The 21806-nt window shown below is 46.1% G+C and overlaps 1 protein-coding gene across 9 annotated transcripts; it reads left to right on the top strand.

Moving 5' to 3' along the window:
- The first annotated feature begins 481 nt into the window (after positions 1-481).
- On the top strand, positions 482-20655 carry zbtb7a (zinc finger and BTB domain containing 7a). 9 transcript variants are annotated; one of them, XM_088394149.1, is made up of 5 exons: positions 482-530; positions 3572-3651; positions 10976-11530; positions 12385-13256; positions 14580-20655. In XM_088394149.1, the coding sequence occupies exons 3-5, from the start codon at positions 11054-11056 to the stop codon at positions 14992-14994; spliced, it is 1764 nt and encodes a 587-aa protein (XP_088250275.1). In that variant the 5' UTR covers positions 482-530; positions 3572-3651; positions 10976-11053; the 3' UTR covers positions 14995-20655. The 9 variants fall into 9 exon arrangements, with proteins under 9 accessions (XP_088250275.1, XP_088250273.1, XP_088250278.1 ...); XM_088394147.1 differs by having other exon boundaries at positions 3572-3776; XM_088394150.1 differs by lacking the exons at positions 482-530; positions 3572-3651 and adding exons at positions 1756-1960; positions 10755-10802.
- The last annotated feature ends 1151 nt before the right edge of the window (positions 20656-21806 follow it).

Raw genomic sequence — 21806 nt, 5'->3', positions numbered from 1 at the left:
TCGTTTTTAATATTTGTTATTAAGAAACGTGAATTAACAGCTTTTCAAAATATTTCCTTTTTTTTACCCCTTTTTTTTTACGCAAGAGAACACAGTCGCTTTCATTACGTCACTGATTGGCGGGAAACATTTCCTTCTGGAAGCATCCCACAGGTACTTCAACTCGTTTTCTCCTTTTTATGACTCTTTTTAGTTTGTTCAGTTTATAAAACTGCCTGTTGGAAATTTCCAGCTCAGGATGTAAAAGATTCATGTGAGTAATTGAAGTAACACGTAAAAAGGCGAGCAAATACACTATAGTTAGTACTCGGGAGTTGCTAGCTTATTTAGCTACAGGTAGCTAGCACTTCGAGTCATGATGCTAACTTCGGTTCTCAATAGCTACATTAAATTCCTGCGATAATTTAATTTTTTTACAGCTATATATTAATTATTCCATAACACAGGAGGGTAACTACTGTATGTTTGCTCCTTGTTGCAGTATTCCTCCAGAGATTCTTAAAATTGTCATAATGTGAGACCAAACCAAGGTAAGAATCGTTATGCTAACTCTGTTTTTAGTGTATGCTTGCTAGTCACAATATTAGGTACACCCCCATACTCCGATGAAGTCCATTAGAAGGGCTGCATAATGACTAGTTGATGTTATGTAAACTTAACTAGTCCCCAAAAATAATCAATTAGTACAAATAATACATCTTTGTTTGTTTGTGAATGCTAAGGACATATACTGATGGTAGAACAAATAAATCTTCTGTTGACATGACAGATGAACCTAATAACCTGTTGCCATTCCTACAAAGTATTTAAACACAAAACAGTTAGACATGCCCATTAAACGTGTAGACAGTCAAATTAAGTTCACGTTTAAAGTGACTGTAACTATATGGGCGTCAGCTCAATAAAAGTTGGGAAACAATGTCAGAAAATACTTGCGACGCCACTTATGAGTACTGAAGAGCAAACAAGTTTCTTCCAACTTTTGTTTTTGTTTCTGCTGAAGAACGGCGCCCTCTAGATATACATTGTGCCATTGCCTTCTCATGCATGGTGGACACGTGGTGTTAAGTATGTGTCCTATGTGTTTGCTTAAATGGGCATTCAAGGGAGTGTGTCACAATGCTCCCTTTTTCGCCGCACAATGGCTGGCTTGCCCTTAGTTGGGGTGGTGTGCGTGTGTAGGTGGGCGGCAGGAAAGTGGCGCAACATCACATGCTTTGCGCATTTGGACACGGGGAACATACTCCTTCACACGAATGTCTTCCCTGACAGCTCACCTGTTGGAGCTTGGCAGGTATTATGAACTTCAACCAGTTGCCAAGCCAGGGAATGTGAAGGGGCTCGGTGGCACCCCCCTCCTCCACCACCACCACCCTATTATGTACTGGAATCTGCCAAGGCTTGCTTTTGGGGTGGGACGCCATGACCTCAGGCAGTGGGATGAGTGGGTGCAACTTGCAATAGAGAAGGAGAGGAGTAGCGGTTAAGAAAGGGAGGACAGCCTTATTTAACCTTAAACCACACATGATCTCAGCCCACAGCTCCATAGGCTGATGTGAAAGCACGACGTGGGGAGGCAGGGGTTAATCATTTGTCTCATCGACTTTATGACGACAAGTGTCCACTTCAGACACGCAGGGAGAAATTTCCACTTGACGGCGGGCGGTGGGGTGGGGTGGGGGTGCTGAGGAGATGGAGGCTGTTTCTTTAAGAGCGAGGTCGAGTGAGGAGGAGAGAGAGAAAGGGAGGGACCTCTTTGCCCTCCAGAAACCAGGAAGGGAATTGAGTTGATCTGCTGCTGCTTGGTTAGCGCATACGGGGGCTTTAAGCCTGCACAACAGTGACAGAGGCTGGGAGAAGGGAGAGAGAGCCACAGAGAGAGAGAGAGAGAGCGCTCCGGAGTGGAGGAGAGCGGAGGGCTGCGCTAATCCTACAACAAGCAGCACCACGGCCATCGCAGGTGAGCTAAAAGACAGCCTGCCATCCCCTCGCTGGCTGCCCTGGGCCTGTCAAGCAGAGGGGGGAGCAGGGCCAGCGGAGGAGAGTGGGAGGAATGAGGGAGGAGGTCGTGGAGGGGAGGGGGGGGTGCCCTGAGAGGTGGGTCGCCTGTCAAGGTTCCTCTTTTTGACACTGCTGCACTTCCCTCGTACTGCTGGAGAATCTTAAAAGTTTACTGTTGCGACTTTTCGGGCAGGTGGAAGCACTTACGGGAGGGGGGCGGCGAGCGAGCGGGAACTGTTATGAATTAATAATCAAGTCAAAAGCAACTTTTTGTGACAGCGCCATGCACAGCATGCTCCCCTTGTTGTTATTTAGGTCAGGAGTTTGAGGTGTGTGACAAATGTCATGGCGCCATAAGCGCTTGGCAGAGACTGATGCTCAATTTAATTTTATTGTGTGTATTATTTTTTTGATGCCTCTACTTGAGTACCTGGCAGCCCGCTAGCAACACACTCCAGTGTATAATTCAGCCCCCGGAGTGCTTGCGTTAAAACAGGCTGGGAGAGTGGGGGGGGGCGGGCGAGGGCCGAGGGAGCTGGGGCTCGTAGTCCCGTGCCAGAGCTCCAAAACAGATCAAGCGGGCCGCCAGAACTCCGTTTCCCAGAGTGCCTTGCCTGTGGCAATCCAGGAAAAAGAGCAGCCGCCAGCCTATCCCGGCGAGGAGGTGCGGCGTGTGAGCGGCTCTCGGCCCAATAAGGGAAGCCCATGCAGATATCCCAGTTGTGGGCTGAAAATAGAGGGGGGTGGGGTAATGATGGTTGCTGGAGGGGAAAGGAAGGAGGGGGGGGGGGTCTGTTTGTGAGATCAGGCAAGGGCTTGCCTATATGACAAGGGCCACTCGCAAGTTTCCTGTCTGGTAAAGCTCGAGCCCTGCCCAGAGACGCAGGCAGCAGAGCTGGCCCACAGACAGGCAGGGGAGGCAGAGCGGGGGGGACACTTACCTCCTATTTGGTAAGCACACCGAAAACACACACACATTCACACACACATTGTCTTGAGAAGTGAGTCAGGCAGGAGGGATGGAACTCACATCATGTTGCCAGTGAAGGAGTTCAGAGTTCTTGACCCACTTGCACACGAAGTAGGAAAAGGCAAATGGGTCAGTGTGCTCCGCTGCTTCTGTTCTCATGCAGCTTTTATTGCTTTGAAGAGACCTTCGTACGGTGTTCTCTGATATTATAAGTGTGGAACATTGAAGGAAGTTGCAAATTTGCAGTCAGGGACTGGAATGGTTTGGGAACCACCTAAACAAAGCTGGAAAATGTAGATCATTTTTTGCATACTAGCATCTTGCTCCAAGCTCACCTGCCTTACTTGTGGTTCGTGCCTCACGTGGGAGCAAGGCTGGACGTACTCGTTGGACCCGTTCTGTTGTTATATTTTTGTGTGTGGACACCGAGAGGGTACTTGGAGACGCCCAATTGCTTGGAAGCAATGCGGTATGCTTCTCAGAAGGAAGCGGCAAGGACTTTTTTTTTTTTTTTTTTTTTTAAATCAGCCAGGTCTCAATGTCAGGGCGTACCACAGATTATGATTGTACTGATTCTATTCTTTTATGCTGCTTCTCAAGGTGCCGCTTTGGACCACACGGGCATAGTTGGCTCAAGCAAATCCCACCAAGAGGTTAAACTAGGACGCCATATGTGTTGAGTACGTAAGTGTGCACACACGCACGCATGTGTGTGCGTCTGTGTTACCAACAATAGATTCCAAGGGAATTGCAGGGGACTTCAGTGGCTGTGGGCTGGTCCAAGACACCACCCATCAATTTGGCGGTGAGGCTGAATACAGTTTGATATTCCTGTATGTTTGTGCCTCTACCGCTATAGCCAGAAACGAGCAGCTTCCGGCTGACTGAGAAGACAGGTTTTCCTCATGTCGCCGTGGCACTTTGAAACCTTGACTTTTTTTTTTTTAAACTGTAATATACAGTACATTTTCTAACCCTTTTTATTATTATTTAATTTAAATTATTCAATCTTGTGAATGAATGACAGTGTACAGCGTTGAGCACAGTGCATTGCAGAATAATCCATGGTGGCCATCTTCAAATCTTTATATGCAGGACAGGCAATGTTTAAAGTCACACTACATCCGCAAAAGTTGGATTCAAACGAGATCCCGCAAAGCTGACGCGTCAAGCCGTATTGAAAGATATAACTGCCTTCGCCGTCCATGCACAACCCAACGTAGGCGGGATATTTCCGCAACTACGGAAGGGAACCCGTAATTGTATAATTAGATGCATGACGACGTTAGCAACTGATGTGACAATTTCTTACAACATAACGAGGCAGGAGAACACCAAACGTTCCTAAGGCGGCAATATAACTCAAATTTCGACCAAAGTCGGAATGGGCCGTAGTGTATCCCTAACCAACACTAACGGGCAAACACAACTAAGTACTGTCATGATTACAGTAAATATTTGTCTTGAGGAAAACCTGAATGTAAAACATCCAAATGAGAAACAATCCTTATGGCGTGCCGTCTCGTGTCTCAGAACCGCAGATTTTTACGCCGCCACGGACTGTTCGTAACCTCAAAAAATTGTATGTTGGGACGCTCAAACCAAGGACCCACTGTTATAGTTACAATATGCAATTTTAAAAGGCATGAAATTACTAGTTGGACTTGGTCTCCCCCGTTCTCTGCATTTTCGACAGAAGGCAGGAGCTTAGGTAGTGTGAAAAGAGCCATCGCCAATCAAGCTTGTTAACTTGAAGCAGATCCATTTTTTCCATTTTGCCCTTAACTCACAAGTGCTAGAAAATAATCACTGAAACGTCAAATCAATATTTTATTATTAGATTGGCAGCCAGCATTGCATATTATTTTAACTCAAAAAGTTTCGTTTGAATTCCGAACGATGCAACCAAATGTTGTCATTTCGAGGCAACCCTGCAAATGCATGATACATGGCGGAGTCCTCTTATTTTTTTCGAAGCTTCATACCAAGCTGAGTCATTTCTTTCCTGCTGCGTGTAAATTCATGCTAAGTCATAATCGAATAGCTTCAGCAGCCCCTTTCCCCTCACTGCAGTCTCACTTCTTCCCTTGTGTTTGGTTCCCCTGGTCAGCTGCTCGGCTCGTAACCGCACAGACCCTTCTCTGTTGTTTCCCTGTTGTTGTCCTCGCGTTCTAGGGGCAGTCAAGGGGCTTCTTCTGTTCTCTTCTGGGACATTTATTATGGAGAGGGCAATGCAACCTGATCAAATTAGGGCGAGCGAGAGACGCTCGGGATGTTTTCCAGGCTGGGGGTTGAAGACTTTTATTTTTTTTTAAATGCTCACGGCATGACGAAAAAAACATGCATTCATTAAAGGCTCTCGTCACACGCCCACTGCCTATTTGGATATTGCTAAAATAACTAGCGCAGCGACCACAGCCGCCTTTTAATTAAACAGAGCAGAGTGGTCAGGACGGCGGCATGTGACCAATGTGACACTGTTGATGTTGATTTAGGAGAGGAGATGGCTGGGTTGCGTTGGAGGTTGGCACGTCACAAGAGGACGGGCGGGGCGCCCTCAGCGGAAGTCCAGTAGGAGAAAGAGAGAGAGAGAGGGGGAAGTGAGGTGATGGCCTTGCTGCTGAGATGGAGCAAACATAACGGCCGATGAGGGAGGCTCACAAAGCGGGGACACAGGAGTTGAGCAAGCCGAGACCGGTCATCTGATTACACAGCGGCTTCTGTTACATGTCTGTTAGAGGCCCGCAGGAACAAGTCCTTTCCGTTTGGTCTGCGTGCGGCCTCGCTGGCCCATTCTCGCATCCCGTCTGAAGCCATGTGTTAAGTTTTGGTCACCCTTCTCGGTTTGTAAGCACGTAGGCGTCACATTTGGAGACTTCGACTTTTAATAGTCAGCCACGCAAAAAAAAAGAGCGTTCGACGAAGTTGTGTGACCAATTTGTGGTTTTGATGGAACCCTGGAACACAATCCGTTCATTGATGTTGCTTGACTTACAAGTTGTCGTTTCAAAATGAAGAGTGAGGATCATCCAGTGCCTAAAGCATTGCCTCTGGCGGTCAGAGAGGATGACAAAATTTTCCCATAATAATTCGGATGAATGAATTGATTCCGTTCAGAGTCAAGCTCTTACCTTAGATAAGATGTCAAAAAGTGATATGATTTATGTAACATCTGAAATGTCAAATCAATTTAAACTCCACTAAGGCACCAAGTTGATTATTCAATAGTGATACCAAACAGTTAAATCATTTCATATTTTGATCCATTTCTGGTTTTGTAGTTGCGGTGGCATCACAAAAAGACAAACTCGATCGTTTACATGCTCATCATGAGATATCCTCAAGTCTTGCGTAACATAACGTATAGTGACAGTTTGAAGTCCAAGTTGGGTTTCACTTTCGAGGCGTGTTTTACCGGAAATTTCTTGTTAAAATTAGAACGCTGGTGGCTTTCGATCATGGAGGTTACACTCCAATCCGTGACTGATTTCATCTTGATTTTGTTGGGATGTTTCGAATGAGTCATGACATCACCTTGAACTCATTTTTGCTGCACTTCAATATTGTTGTCTGAACTCCAAGGGAGTGTTAGACTGCACCTGGGTTTGCATAAGGGCAAAATAACTTAATAACCCCCCAACCTGCTTACTCAAATGAATCTTTGCCCCACCTGTGGGCGTTGAGCTTTCCTCTCATCCAAGCCGGTTTTACCAGCTAAACCAACGAGATGCAAGTTTATCATTGACATCTGAGCCGGATTCCAAGACTCTTTGCAGTTATGAGCGTTTGTGAGTTTAATAAACCGGCCTCGCCCACCGCCTCTTCACTCACTTTGTGTGTTCACCAGCACTTCCTTACGAGCGAACGCCCCGAGCCTCGGTGCGACTTTCGCAACGTGGGTTTTTTTTTTTTTTATCAGCCGGCCGCCCTCTTCCTGCTCGTCTTCCAATAAGACCCATTACGTTTCCTTCCACGAGTCTCCTGGCAACCGCGAGACACTTGGCTGCTGTGGTGCTTTTTCAAAATCTGCTTTTCCTAGAAACTGCTCTCTCGCCCCCTCCCCATTCCGAGTATCTTGTACTATCCCCTTGAGTTCAAGCAGGTGATTCCTTGTTTCCTTAGAATGCTTTATCAGTTCAACTGAACAGCGATAAGAAGTTTGACTTGATGTCTGTTCTCTAGTGACAACTTAAGACCTTGCTAGAAAAAAAAAAGTCTTTTGTGTGTAATTTCCTTGCCAAAGCTCGCATTCATAAGCCATTGTGTCCTCCAAATTTCAGAGCCGTGTGGCATTTTATCAGCTCGTGCCTTTTATATGGAACCAATCTGCTTATACGCTTGATCAGCACCAGGATCTGGTGTGATAAAAGTAGAAAACGGCGTCTTTATACAGAGATCCCGCAAAATAGCAACCGTGTGCTTTTCCACACGGATAGGGCATCGTACAATCAGGTAATGTGATGACCTCACCACGGGAGAACGGAGTGTCAGTTGTTGAACTTCACACTGTTTACACTCCTGTTGTCACAATACCAGCATTTTGATTAAGGCCCGATCAAATGATTAATCAGCCGCCCGATTATGACACTGCAAACATCGGCAAAATAATCGTCCAAATGACTGATGTTTGCTGATTAGTTTTGCCGTTATGTCCTCGAATAATTTATGGCAGTTGGACAGTAAAACTGCTCTTATTATTACGCATACTAAATCCATACCTTGTATCTTTGAATATATTTAATGAAAATTGTAGATAGGGACATTCTATGGACATATTCAAAACAAAGTAAATTTTTTTTTTTTTTACAAACCATATTTAGATGACCATTGTTAGTTAATGTAAAGTCACAATTTTTTGCTTTATACATTTTTCAATCCATCGGATGATTAATCTGTAATCAGTAAAAAAAAAAAATTCTGCTAAAGATTGGCATCACCCTTTAAAAAATCCATTTTAGCCTGGCTGTTGTTCAGTTGATAAAAAAAAAAAAAAATCATGATAATAATCACTAGCGCCTTTCTTGAAATCAAAGGCCACTTTACACAAAGTAAACACAGCATGAAACAGGCGACCACACATCCCAACTGCTATGTGAAACAAATGCAGTCATTAAACAGTAATTCTTAGAAACATTACAAAAGCACACTTAAGAAGCAAGTTACAACTTGTTTCGAATGATACAGTGCCTCATGTTTGCTAAAATCTTGGAATCATTTCTGTAAAAGTGCTGGCTGTCTATCTCAAACGCGTCAGCTGCTCTCAGGGCTTAACATTTTGTCTCGTTGTTTGTAGAAATGAATGCTATTTGTTAGCCAGACTCTTGACTTCACAGCGGTGAATATCTTTCATCTGTTTCACGGCAGATCGAATACGAAGAAAAAAAAAATGGCCATGTGACAAATAAGTAAAACACACAAGTAACTGTCGCGTTATTGCAAGGGTGAAGCCGAGGAGTTCTAGCGGCGGTTTCTTAAATTGGACTAAAGAATGAGCCCTTCCCTGGAAGCAGAGCTGTAGACACACACCCACTTTGTTACCTGGCTTTGGGCTGCTTGGCCCGAAAGCATGAATGAGTCATAGGGAATGTTCATGCCACAAAGAGGTGACAGGATCAGGTTGGTTGTGGTGCAGTTCTTAGTCCTCATACAGTCATCTGGGGACAGGTGGCTCCGGCATGCAGAGGAATCCCTCTGTGCTTCTTTGGCTCTCACTTCTAGTGCCCCGTGTGTGTGTGTGTGCGCGTGCATGTGTGTGTTTTATCTCAGCTCAGCGTCTTTACCCCCGCAAAGCCGCGACCCGGGGTCAGCTCCTGTATGCGCTGAGGATAACGTGTACACAAGCTCGCAGCTAAAGCTCGGTCTAGTGCAGGTGCTTCAAGTCAGGTCTGGATGGGCCTCACGGAGATCACTTTCCAGCGCCAGAGGACGTGACCGGTCTCGCTCTCTTTTTCGCTCTCTCGTTCACCCTCGCATCCTGAGCCGTCTTCTCTTTTTCGTCTTTGTCCTCCCCCCCCTGTCGTCCTCTGCATATTCAGATGAGGCCTCCTCTAATACAATTTGCTCGTGTCCTCTCAGACAGCCTGGCAACCAAGTTCAGTGGAGCTCACCGTTTGCTCAAAGTCAGCTAAGATAGCTTCCAGCTTACCTGGAATGAGGACATGAAAGAACAAACCCTGGTGTGGCTTCAAATACTTCAAATCACATTGCGTGTCTCAAAGGTTGTGATTATTTCACTCTGATTATTTGTCTTCTATTTCTTCATAAGGGGGAAAATATTTCCAAACTGCTTGATCATTGTTCCATATTTGAGCTTCTGCTGCAGTTTCATTTTGATACTCTCGTCCAGTCATTTCACCCTATGACCCTGCTTCTGTAATGAGGTATGAGGACATGCTCTTTGCTCTTTGCCTCCCCCCGACTTTGAAGGATAGGCGTAGTTGGTCGAACAATGGCAGGAGGAGAACGTGAATGCAGGTGAACAGGTGTGAGGGAGGAGAGGCGGCCAGGTTTGGCGGGTTGTTCCTGCAGCGAGCCAGCGTTTCATCCGAGCGAATCTGCCGCACAGTCGTATATAGAGTCGAACCGGCCCCCGTCTCACCCCCTGCTGCCTCTCCCTGGCAGATGGAGAGGGGAGGGTGGGCGGTGGATGTACGATACGTGTTTGCGCGTGTGCATTATTGATGGCACCACGTTTTGTGTGCGTGCTTGCGAGTGTGTTGATACAGGAATCGAGGATGGTTCGTTGTGCCCCAGCGAAAGCCCCCCACCCCCCTCCTCCCACTGCGCGGGCTTCAGTCGATCATTTTAATCTCCCCTCCCGCACGTGAGCAAAGGGACAGCCATTCCTGAAACTTGGCACACAGAGCTGGGTGGGGTAACCAGCTCAGACCGGATTGACAACCTCCCTTTTAATACTGTTCCCTTGCAGCTTGTTGCGTGTCCTCTTCCTCGTGGAGTTTTTCCACATGCAGGGTCTGCTGTGGCAACCCCGTCTCACTTTGTCCCACTATCGTTTTTTTTAAAGGGGAGGGCCCCCCTCTTTATTTATTGCCTTCTTCCGCCTCCCTCGCTCTTCTCGCCAGCTCCCGGCCGACAGCCCGGCTCCCAGCATGCATTTTGATCCCCTCTGCCCTCTCCCTATCTGTCCTTCACGACCTCTTGCTCTAGTGCGCGCGCACACACCCCCCCACCCAAATGTGTGCGTAGGTGTTTGCAAGGAGACAGTGAGACCGCCACCTGCACATATAACAGGAAGTACAGTCTGTAGCACAAGTTTGAATCCAATGAGGCCAAATACTTCACTGAATGTGATCAAATGTACAAATTGACCGAGCACGAGGATTTTGGGATGTGCCTTTTGTAAAAGTTCACATTATCAAGCATGATTGTGGTTTGAGCGCCTGCATTTTGTTTGAACTTTGAAGTTCAAATTTTTGGTTGAAAGCAACTTTAGTGCATTTTGACTCTGGGATTGATCATAAGTATTTTCAACTAAGAACATGACAATATCTTTATTCTGTTTTAGTTGCACTTTCACATGCAAACCTTTTTTGCAGTTTGCTTTGAACTAAATGTGCAGATGAATACATTACCGGAAAAATACTCAACTTATTGAGGGAGGGGCCCTTTTGTGCTGTATGACATGTTTATGATGCCATGAGTCTTTGATGTCTTTTTTTTTTTTTTTTTTTTTTTTTGGGGTGGAGTAAAGATTTATACACACTTTGATAATTCTCCATTAGTTCAAGCAGAAATACACATGAAGATATGTTTCTCTTGACAGTTCTGACTGAGAGTTGGCTTTGATTCTGGCTGATGCCATAGCTTTCTGGTATGAAATTTTACAATTGTCTTTATATTCTGATTTAAGTGCAGGGAAGATTTGACGTAGTTGACTTTGCTTGGTCGTTCTATAAAGGCAGCTTTCATGAATGTCATAAATGTATGTTTGTTTTGAAGCTTCCTGTATTAATGTGTCTGTTTTCTGTCGTTCCCCTTCCTCAGACAGGCAGAGAGACGGACGGCAGGACGGATACACGGGTGGGGCCTGTGCTAGGCGGCTCGGCGGCAGGCTGGTGGAAGATGTCGTCCGGAGCCGGCGGGAGGGGAGGAAGGCGGCTCAGGGGAACGTCGGGCGGCGGAGGGCGAGGAGTCGCCGGGGAGGCCGAAGAGGGCCCCGTGGGGATCCCCTTCCCCGAGCACAGCGCCGACATCCTGGGCAGCCTCAACAAGCAGCGGCTGAGCGGGTTGCTCTGCGACGTTCTGCTGATCACGCAAGAGCGGGAGTTCCCAGCGCACCGCTCCGTCCTGGCGTCCTGCAGCTCCTACTTCCACAAGTTGTTCACATCGGGAGCGGCCGCCGACCAACGCAACGTGTACAACATCGACTTTGTGGCGGCGGAGGCGCTCGGAGCGCTGCTGGACTTTGCCTACACGGCCACGCTGACCGTCAGCCACAGCAGCGTGGCCGACATCCTCGCCGCCGCACGCCTCCTGGAGATCCCGCCCGTTCAGGATGTCTGCACACACCTGCTGGACACCAAAGTGCTCTCCCCGCCGGTATGACACCATTCTGCCACTGCACATTACATTTCAAGATTAAACGTTTTTATTCGTACTTATGTCCGGGAGATTTTAAAACAGTATTCTACCACTTGATAGGAGAGTTTATTTGACATCACAGTTGCTCAGGGGTCCGGTAATGAAATTTCCAGTGGAATTAAATAGTCTTCAAGAATTGCCTTTGATATGCCTTGAACTGATGAAACACCACGTATGAAATGTTTTTGAGTTGTATTGGTAAGAAACATCCTCCATTTTGCCTTGGCAGGGCTCAAATTAAAATCAGTAATCAATTTCAAAGACGAGTAATAATAATCTCAATATTATCAGTGGCTCTCACCATGCCAAACGCACACCCACGGCCTTGGGGTTAGTTCAACGCTTACTCACGCTCAGCCAATTGCTTGTGCGGAGGAACAGCACGCTGTGCGTGTGTGTGTGTGTTTTTTCAAGCATAATATCACAGCTACACGTCCACATAATCAAGAGTAGCGATTGGCTCCTGTTTCAATGTTATCACTGAATGATCACGGCAGCGCTTCACTTGCAATCATGTAGGCCAAGAGTCAAATGAACTGAGGTCAGTTCAGTTTACGACTCATCGCAGTCTATTAAAAACCAGCAATATCAACACCTTTTTGTAAGATTCTTCCAGATAACGCGACCGTCAACTATTGAGTGTCAGACCAATTTGCACGTGTGTGGAACAGTACAGACTGGTTTAAGCTATTAATACAACCAATTATGATTTTTTTCTTGGGGGGGGGTTCTCTTTCTCCTTTTTTCCTCTGGTAACCTAATTGTCAACCGTGCATCTAGTGTACCTTAAATCTGTCTCTTTCCTTCTCCAGGCGGGTAGTGAGCAAAGAAATGAGGATGAGGAGAGGGGCAGAGGAGGAGGCGAGCAGGGAAACCAGGTGCTGGCCCGGGAGTTCCTGGAGTACTTCCAGAGAGGGGCCCACTGGGGCAGCAGCTGCAGCACGCCAGAGCTCAGGGACCTGCCCACGCACCTGCACTTTAACCACGGCAACGGCGGGACCCCCAGCAACGGAGCGCCCGGTGGCCCCGGTGAGTACTACTCCCCCCTGGCCCTGGCTTTGGCTCAGGCCCCCATCCACGAGCCGGAAGAGGAAGAGGACGAGGAAGAAGACGACGAGGACGGGGAAACGGTGCAGGGCAACGGAATAAGCCTCGGGTCATTTTACTGCCCTCCCTCCCAGAACGGGCACTTCTACCTCCCGCCCGAGGCGCGGCCGGGGCTCGAGGCCCCCGAGACGGAAGATAGCGCCCTACAGCTGATAGCGAGGGAGAGGGGCTCAGCCAGCGCCCTCTTGCAGCAGATGATGGACTCCATCGAGAGGCAGAAGCAGCGCGGGGCGGCCGGGGAAGATCCGGGCGACGGGGACGACCCCGATATGGAATTTTACTACAATTACTTTAACAGCACTCCGCTTGAGGACACGCCTTCCACCGGCGTGACGTCGAGCGGTACGCCGCTCTGGTTGTCAAGAAACAACTCCGGTCACGACAGAGTGGGCGGAGGGGAGAGAGGGGTCGGCGAGCGGGGCGGCGGCGGCGAGAGGAAGATGCGCTCCAAGGCCTTTCAGAAGTGTCCCATATGCTCCAAGGTCATCCAAGGAGCCGGCAAGCTGCCCCGCCACATCCGAACACACACGGGGGAGAAACCCTATGAGTGCACCATCTGCAAAGTGCGCTTTACCAGGTAAGCCCAATTAATGAAGCCACCGCACCGTGTCACGTGGCACAGACACTTTTGGCAACCCGGCGAGTGGTATGCATCTGCAGAGTCGGAGGCTTGGGCTTTGCATTAAGGGGCTAACGCAGTGTTTATTTTTGCATCGCTTAGCATCAGCTCCAACATGGTGATAAAAGTGGCTTTTATTGAGATGCTCTGCAAAGCAAAGTCCTCGACTCGTAGCGCAGGGGTCCTATAAAAGAAGGCTGTGACTGCCCGACGTTATCTAGGTGGAGGCCTGCTATAAAGTTCTGATACAGAAGGGGGGTTGCAAGGCCTGGATTGTGTGCTTCAGTGCAGCCATTTGAACTTTTGATCCCTGCCTGAATTGCCCACAGCAGAGTAGTTATTCCACCCCCCCACTCCACACTCGCTTTGTCGCTACTTTACCTCCATAATGAAACCTGACTTGCGCCGCTCGGATAAATGCGAGCAGAGTTTAGCGTGACACTTTGACTGATTTCCCTGTATCGAGGAAGCCCGTCTTTTCCTTGAAATCCCTTCTGTAATTAATCAGAGCACTCGTGCTTGGAATAGATGCAGCGGGCCTCAAATACCTAACAACTTTTGCGACGCGCCGGAGACCGGTGTGAACCGAATTGCCCTCCTGGTTAAATTCGACCGGCAGTGGGAAGTGGGCTATTTGTAATCTTAATCCTGTTTGATCGGGGTTAGGAGTGCCGCACACTAGGTAATAAATCACTGCTGTCCTTAAGATAATTCAGCCCTGTCAGTGGTGGTGTTAACGCGTGTTCGTTTAGGGTACGGTTGGCGCAAATGATTGGCTCCTTGTTTAGTGTGAGCGCTAATCCATTTAAATTGCTTATGTTGTCAAATAGGGGGAGGGAAGGGCAAGAGCCAGTTGAAGGTGTCCTGATAAAAGTTCAGTCCAAACTGGCATGTGACCTCCTGAGAGCTCGATTGTATCATTTACTACAATTCACAACGAAATCATGTGATGTTTAGAAGTAGTTCTGGCTAGTCAATTGACTGTTGCTTTGCTCCCAGAAAAGTTGGAACCATAAAATCATGCCACGGTGAACGTTGAGCTTTATTGTCAGGATACAGTCATGCAGATAAAGCTGCACACTTTATGGTTTCGCCTCAGGCGACCTGGTTGACCTCACAATAGGAGGGGGGTGGGGGCAACTGGTGGTGAGCCAAGTGTTTGGCCATGAAACAGAAAATAAAAGCATTTGCTATGTATTTAGCTGACCTTGTAGGAATCGATGTTTTGATGCTTCTTCATTAGTGTTTATTCTGATGCCCTTTTGTGCTCCCTCCCTCCAGGCAAGACAAGCTCAAGGTTCACATGCGGAAGCATACGGGAGAGAAGCCTTACCTCTGTACGCAATGCGGGGCCGCCTTTGCTCACAACTACGACCTGAAGAACCATATGCGCGTTCACACCGGCCTGCGCCCCTACCAGTGCTCCAGCTGCTTCAAGACTTTTGTACGCTCAGACCACCTGCACCGCCACCTCAAGAAGGACGGCTGCAACGGCATCCCGTCCCGCCGGGGCCGAAAGCCTCGGATGCGAGAACCCGGGCTCCTGGATGCCCCCATGGGTCTGCTGAGCCCCGGCTCAGACACTGGCCTGGAGCCTCACATCATCAAGGGACGGCAGCTCTCGGAAGCTCTCAAGTCTGAGGTGGAGGGGGCCCGCTCACACAGCCCACAGCTCGCAGGGGGGGGCACACCCTGAGACAAAACCCTTAAGAAATAGACGGGACGGTCATCATCACAACGTCACTCTGCTCCACACAGGAGGAAAAATACAGACTTCAAAAGGATATATAGATATATAAAAGCTAACTATGGCTCTATCCAACCAAATCAGGGTGTCACAAAAGTTTGAATCTTAACATTTCTTTCTCCTTTTACTTTGGGAAAAACAAAGTAGACTTGAAAGCACTTGAGTCGGTTTAAAGAGCAACCAACGCTTCAAATCACACACCCGCGACGTGTCCACTTTCTGGGCCATTTTTTTCTTATCAATAATAATCGGGGGTTTTATACATTGGCGTCATGTATAAAGGACACTAAGAAACTATGCAGTTGATTTTAGGTTTTTATTATCGGGTGAGCTCTGAGCAAAGGTGTCTGAGCTCCTTCCGACTACCGTACGGGTGAAGCGAGGACAAATCTTTCCCAGAGAAAACAGCTTTTCTTTTTTTTTTTAAATTCTTTTGCAGGTTTAGAGATGTACAGTTACCATAGAAACAACGTTGCCATAATATGGCATATGCAAGGAAAAAACTCACCACACTTGTGATGCAACATGCTCACTCGCTTGCTCTCTCACTCTCTCGCTCTCCAAATGCTCCAGAAAGAGTCATAGACAAGGGTTTGATTGAAGTGTTACTTACTCGATAAGAAAAATGCGTCGGGAGAATCTATCGTTTTGTCTTAGAACGAGTCAAATCCACATTGGTGGAGGCTCCAGGTTGCAGGACGAGGGAGTACGAGGCTGGCTGTTTTTAAAACGCTACCACTGCCCTCCGACCTCTGCAATTTTAAGTTTTCCTGTCTTAATTTTATTTTTATTAGTTGACTGGGTACTTGACACTTTATAATAATGTATACATGTGTATATACAGCATGGGCCGATGAGGACATCCCCTGTTAACTGGCTTTTCCTGACGTGGTGTTTCTCACAGCGTCGGCAAACAAACCGTATGAATGTTTGTTGAGCATAGCGTCACCTGAGTGAGGGGAGGGAAAAAAAAGAAACACTTGATAGATCCTGTCTGAAAATGATTGAAATGATTGCTTGTGCTTTGCTTTGTGCAGCGTGTCCTTGTGTGACAAGGCGCAGGTTTAAGGAACAAACAGGGAGACCAAATGAGACTGACGAAGAGAAAAGATGAGCACCTTTTTTTTCTTTCTCTCTTTGTATAATTTAACGAAAGACATCCAATAGAAAGGTCGAGGGATATTTTATTTTCTGTTGAAATATTTTTCTTTTCATAACCTGGACCATTTAGAGCAGTATAAATACCTGCCCCGTGTTAGGAAGGCCAAACAGAAATGCAGCTGCTTCACAGGAGGAAAGGGGAAGGGAGGCGGATCTCGCTGTGTCTGATGCATTCCAAAAAAATAATCTCCCCCAGCTCAGCCACGTTTCCATGCAGGCGGAGGGTGGGGGATCGGATCACGCCTCTCCCCCTCCCTTTCCCATCCCCTCTGTGGACCTCTAATGCCCTTAAGGGACATGATTATTATAATCGAGCCTGGTGTTACCGTGGGTGCATGCATGTGTCCGTGTGTGTGCGTGGCAGCAAGGGTCCCTCTGGCCACATCACCAGTGTGTGAGTCAGCCCCAGCCTGTTCAAACATGCACCTTGAGCTGTCAGCCTCAGCACACTTCCCCGGCCGGCTCTGCTAAAAGTCACGTTTCCACCGAGCAGTCCGCCTCACTGCACCGCGGTACGGTTTCGATCGCTCGTGAGGTAACGCAGGTGAACGCCAACAATTGTCTGAGCGGTGACTTGAGTTCCACTCTACAAAGCGAACTTTATTTGCTTGCACAAGGGTGTTGGAAAATTGTACTGCTCGGTGGAAACAAGCCAAAGACAAATTGATTTTTTTAAAATTAGACAATGGGAGCAATTAATTATTTTGTTAATTTTTTTTTTTAATTGGATGGGGGAATCTGAATCTTCTGAATGCTTTGTTTCCTGTAGCTGACGTCATGTTTTTACATCTTTGGACCACAAACTAGTTGAGCCTGATTCAACAGTACACTCCATTTTGGCAGATTTGTTCACGCCGATCCATTTTTATGCCCATCCCCGGCCTGATACAAGGTCATCTCTGCTGTAACGCCTCTCCCTGTCTTTAATTGCACCTTAATCAGAACGAGGCAGGTTCCGAAAGCACTTTGTTACAACACAAGGGCACTTTTGTTAACAAAACGGGTACTTCAAGAGAGAGAGAGAGAAAAAAAAGCAAGTTGCAAACGAGATTGGCCCCTTTCGTCTCACGGCGGTGGTAAATAAAAGCCCTTCTTCTTTCTTTGTTTTGTTTTCAGATCTAACAACAAGCTGCCAAACAAAAAAAAGTAGTGCTCCAGAAAAAAAACTCGATAAAAAGATGTATCAAAATGTAACTGATTGCACTTGAAGTTAGCTGTTAGCGAGCTGTCGAAATCTCTTTAGTAGACGGAGAGCGGTGTGTGTTGTGTGTGTGTGTGAGTATGGATTGCCTTCTGGTGGACTGGAGGGTCTGGGGACACGCTTGTGTAAACAAACGTTGCCCCATCTGTTCCCCAGCTTCCCTCCGAAGCGTGCGACCATAACGGGCCCCAATGTTGTAAAACACCTCATCGGACAGTCGCTTGTTTACTTCACAGCTCTCTTGGCGCACGTTTGCATAAATCTTGGTTTACCCTCGCTGGTCATTGTCGGCGGCTGTCCGGGTCTTGAGAGTGTACTTTTGAGTTAGTCCCCAATCTCGTAAAACAACAAACAAACAAAAAACAAGCTGATGTCTGTATACTGTCTTGAGTAGGGACCCTAAACCAGTTTTGTTCCTTAATAACCTTTGAGCCATCTAAACCTGTGTAACTTTGGACCTTTATATTTCTTCTAGTCTTTGGGGTGCTTTCACACCTGCTTACTAAATCAATTTTAATCCGAATTGAAATCGGTTTTCATTTGTCTGGTGTGAACAGAGGTCAGACAAATTCTAGTACACGTTTGGCTAGGGCGCTAAAACCGTCAAATCAATGAATCAGGTTCTGAGTGCGGTTAATGTTGGATGTGGGCAGAGTCTATTAGGCCTTCAGTGCCAGAAAGGTGGCAGTAAACCAGTGTCTTGTTTGGGATTTCAAACCTGATAGCACCAAAAGTTGGTGCTTCAGCTGAGCGTAGCGCAAACGTTTGCACTAATTGTCAATGTTCTTGTCCTGCTGGTGAACGATGGCTTCAGAAAGCCCACATGGGTGGACCTGGGTCGGTCCTGTCCCATAGAAGTGATCTTGTATAGTCTATATATAATATACGTTGACTAATACCAAAGGAGAGTAAAGATATACCAATTAAATTGTTGGTTTGAAACCTCGGTGAATCCAACTTGCACGGTTCCCTTTGTGAAAGGTTCCACATTTTGGCCTCATTAGAAATACTCGGGCCGGTTTTTACGGTGTGTAAAGATATGGGACACAGATGAAATTTATGGATTTTCAGTCCAACTGATGAATAACGAATCGATTTTACTTTTTATTCAATGATAAAACTTTATTTGTTCCATCGCTCTGTGATTGTGCTGACTGTGCGATTTTGCAATGTGGAGCTCCGGCTGGCTCCCACCAGGTGAGCCTTACGTGGGTGGGCCCTGTTTGACCAAACTCGCGGCTTGTTTTTTTCTCTCCGCCCCGTGCTTTCAGACCAAACGCTACGAGCTGACGCTAATTGTGCGGCTATTTAAGCTTTACTTGAATTAATTTATTGTTTTTATTCTTACCTTGTTCAAAACTGAAGAGTTCTGCAGCCAATGTATCCATCCTAACCTCTCTGATTCTCGAGTGTTTTTTCCAAATGGACCTTGACGTCTGTTTTTGTCGTTTTCTCTTTATCAAAGACTTTTTGCTGAATATATCTGATTAAGCCATAAAACAAGACCAACAACCACAATAAAGATTGTTTTATTTTATTTTGAAGGCGAGATGGGGTGACTGTTATGGAGCTTTGTGGCGGCAGACACCAGGAGGGACCGGCTCAGGGGCGGGGGCTCTTTTGCTTTGTCATTGTGCTATCGTAGATGATTGATATTTGAGTTTTTCTTGTCTAGCTTGGAATGCAAGTGTGGCACTTACCTAAGCTCCAAAATAAAAATAAAAAGCGAGAGAGGGCTAAACACCAGTCTTAATGAAAGATGAGCCTAACGTGGACCATTTGTACCTCCTGGTTCTCGGCATGTACATGTTGGAGGCAGAGCCATTACGGGTGGGGGGGTGGGTCGGGGGTTAAGTCGTAATGTTTTCAGGGTCGGGGTAGCACGTAAACTTTTAAGAAGGTGTGGCCAAAAAAAAAAAACGTCCAGAAGATGCGGAATGTTGCGGGTCTCCTTTTTGCCTCTTTTTTGCAAGTACTTCTCAGGTGGAAACAAAACACTGCTATGCATTGGCTGTCTATGTTCGTGTCTCATACCATGCTCGTCATGTCTCCTCGCTAATTAGCCGACAAAAATGCAAGGCTGGGCTCATTGCAAAAGTTTGATGTTGATTTCATAACTTGTTTAGAGGGAGACATCTCATGAGTTTCAGTTTTGAAGAGTAGCACCAGGTAGTGGAGCCCTGCGTCATGCAGAAAACATTCCATAACTTCATACTGTGATTCCCCCTCTTTCATATTCCGCACACGTGATGACTTAGCTTTTTTTTTCCACTTCCTCTCAAGCTTTTGCGATTGTAAACATTAGCACTTTGCGATAAAAGGCCATTGTGTGTTTTCGATGTCCTTTTTTTTTGTGGCTTCGATGATGCTGTTTCACTTCCTGTTGTGAGAATTACACTTGAATTGTTCGGTGGAAGATGGACGCCATATTGGATGCCCTTTGCTTGCTTGCTTTTTTTTTTTTTTTTTTTAAAGGAGAAACATGATTGGTTCTCATTTCGGGAGACTCTTTTGAAAGCTGTGTTTAATGTCACGTGTAATACGGGAGTGGGCCAGAGCATTTGATGCAATCCTAAAAACAAACGCAACCTCAGTCTTTAGGAAAAGGTTCGCCACCCCTGTTGTACAGTACAAGGCTGGATCAGGTATCCATCTTGAGCACTTTTTTTTTTATTTTTGCAAATCAGCGCAATGTAATTGCAGTCCCGTGGGAAGAAAGGTATTGATCAGAACATAACCTGGGAGATTAATAGAGATAATAGGCTATTTATTCTGAGCATTGTTCGTGAGGTTTCTGAAGTGGCCTATTTGCTGTTCACATTTCCTAACATGGAGATTTGAAATTGTAAATGCAAGAGTCACATCAGACAACAAAATATATGGCCATGCAATATCGGAATCAAAATTGTATGATAAAGGGGATAGAAAAAAAAAATTGGAATATTTCAATTGATTTCACGTGTATTTTGTTTGCTAAGTGTGACTCTTGTTTCTTTAGTTCGCTCCACATGTTTATGAAGCTTCAAGCAGGTGAATTGTTTTGGGGAGAATTTGCACTTTCTGATTATGAGAAAAAAAATGTATATGAGACCACTACATCCACACCATCAAAGATCATGTAATTCCATGTTGTCTTTTTTTTTTTTTTTTTTTTTAATATATCCTAAAATGTCTGGCATCTGGTTGTCTGGTTTAAAGAATATACAAATCTTTCTATTAAAAAGAAAAGCAATGGTTGCAAAGGTTGATTATGGATGTTTTGTTTGATTTATTTGACACAACTAATCTTTGTTTTGTTTTTTTCCCAGCCAGAGCTCGCAGTTTACATCTCAAAGCATATCAACGAAAATGTACATACAGTGAATGATGTTCCCCTATTCCAACTTATTAAATGGTTGTCAGCACACGCCTACCTCAGATTAATCCTAAGGTAAGTTTACCCAGTGCAACTTAATTCAACTATTGGTTAAATTAATGCCTGGAATTGACAGAATGACCAAAAACAGGTAACTCACGATTTTAAATCTTTACCCCTTCAGTTGTGTCAACCAAAATTGATCGTTTTCTTTGCAAAGGCAATTTTATTAAATTGCTTGTCTTTTAAACTCTGTACATGTATATTGCATCATTTAATGTTAAATATTTACATATATTCTGACATAATTTTAGTATTTTATTTATTTTTTCCATGAAGTTCCTCCAAAATTATTCCACCACTAATGAACATTTAGACTGTGTAGTCTGACCGGCAGGTGGCAGTGTTGCTTTCTGTTTAGCTACTTAGAGGGAGGAGCAATCAGAATGTTATGACGCTGCATGCTTAGTCGTCCTACATTGATTTGAAGTTCCTCCAAAATTATTCCACCACTAATGGGAGTGTGACAGCGTCTGTGCAGTCTTACCGGCAGGTGGCAGTGTTGTTTCTGTTTAGATCCCTAGTGGGAGGAGCAATATCAGAACGTTAAGACGCTGCATGCTCTTCACCGCCTCCTGTGCCTTGAACTAACATTTATACCATCACGGCAAGGCTTCATATTCTTAAGCACATGTTAGCAGAGCGGTGGAACTAGTTAGCATCTCAGCCTTATAGTTTTGAGATTCTGGTTTCGGAGTTTGGCTGGATCCTCCTTGCCGCTTTTTATGCCATTGAAGATGAATGAATCCGTTAAGTTGCATATTTAGTTGTTATTTGGAGGTCCATTTGTATGTTTTGGGCCACCCTGCAGGAGAGAAGCTGTAAAGCGGGCTGGCCTTGTTGTCACCCCAACTTCCTGTTTGTCTCGCACCATCTCCCTCAGGCCATCCTGCCAGGTGACAGAGGTCACGGAGCAGCTCATTAACCCCCACCCTCACAGCTCATACGTTTTACAAACACACACACACTTTAGAATGCTGCACT

The sequence above is a fragment of the Syngnathus floridae genome, chromosome 13 (genome assembly GCF_059516105.1).
Source record: "Syngnathus floridae isolate MCC-2025c chromosome 13, RoL_Sflo_1.0, whole genome shotgun sequence".
NCBI classification, from domain to species: Eukaryota; Metazoa; Chordata; class Actinopteri; order Syngnathiformes; family Syngnathidae; genus Syngnathus; species Syngnathus floridae.
Note: the sequence above shows the minus strand (reverse complement) of the source record. Positions and strands in the feature narration are given on the sequence as shown.

Excerpts from the sequence above, each read along its gene's own strand:
- zbtb7a (XM_088394152.1), top strand. The coding sequence starts at position 11,054 with ATGTCGTCCGGAGCCGGCGGGAGGGGAGGAAGGCGGCTCAGGGGAACG. Across the intron at positions 11,531-12,384 it reads CCAAAGTGCTCTCCCCGCCG|GCGGGTAGTGAGCAAAGAAA; the intron begins GTATGACACCAT and ends TTCCTTCTCCAG. Across the intron at positions 13,257-14,579 it reads TGCAAAGTGCGCTTTACCAG|GCAAGACAAGCTCAAGGTTC; the intron begins GTAAGCCCAATT and ends CCCTCCCTCCAG.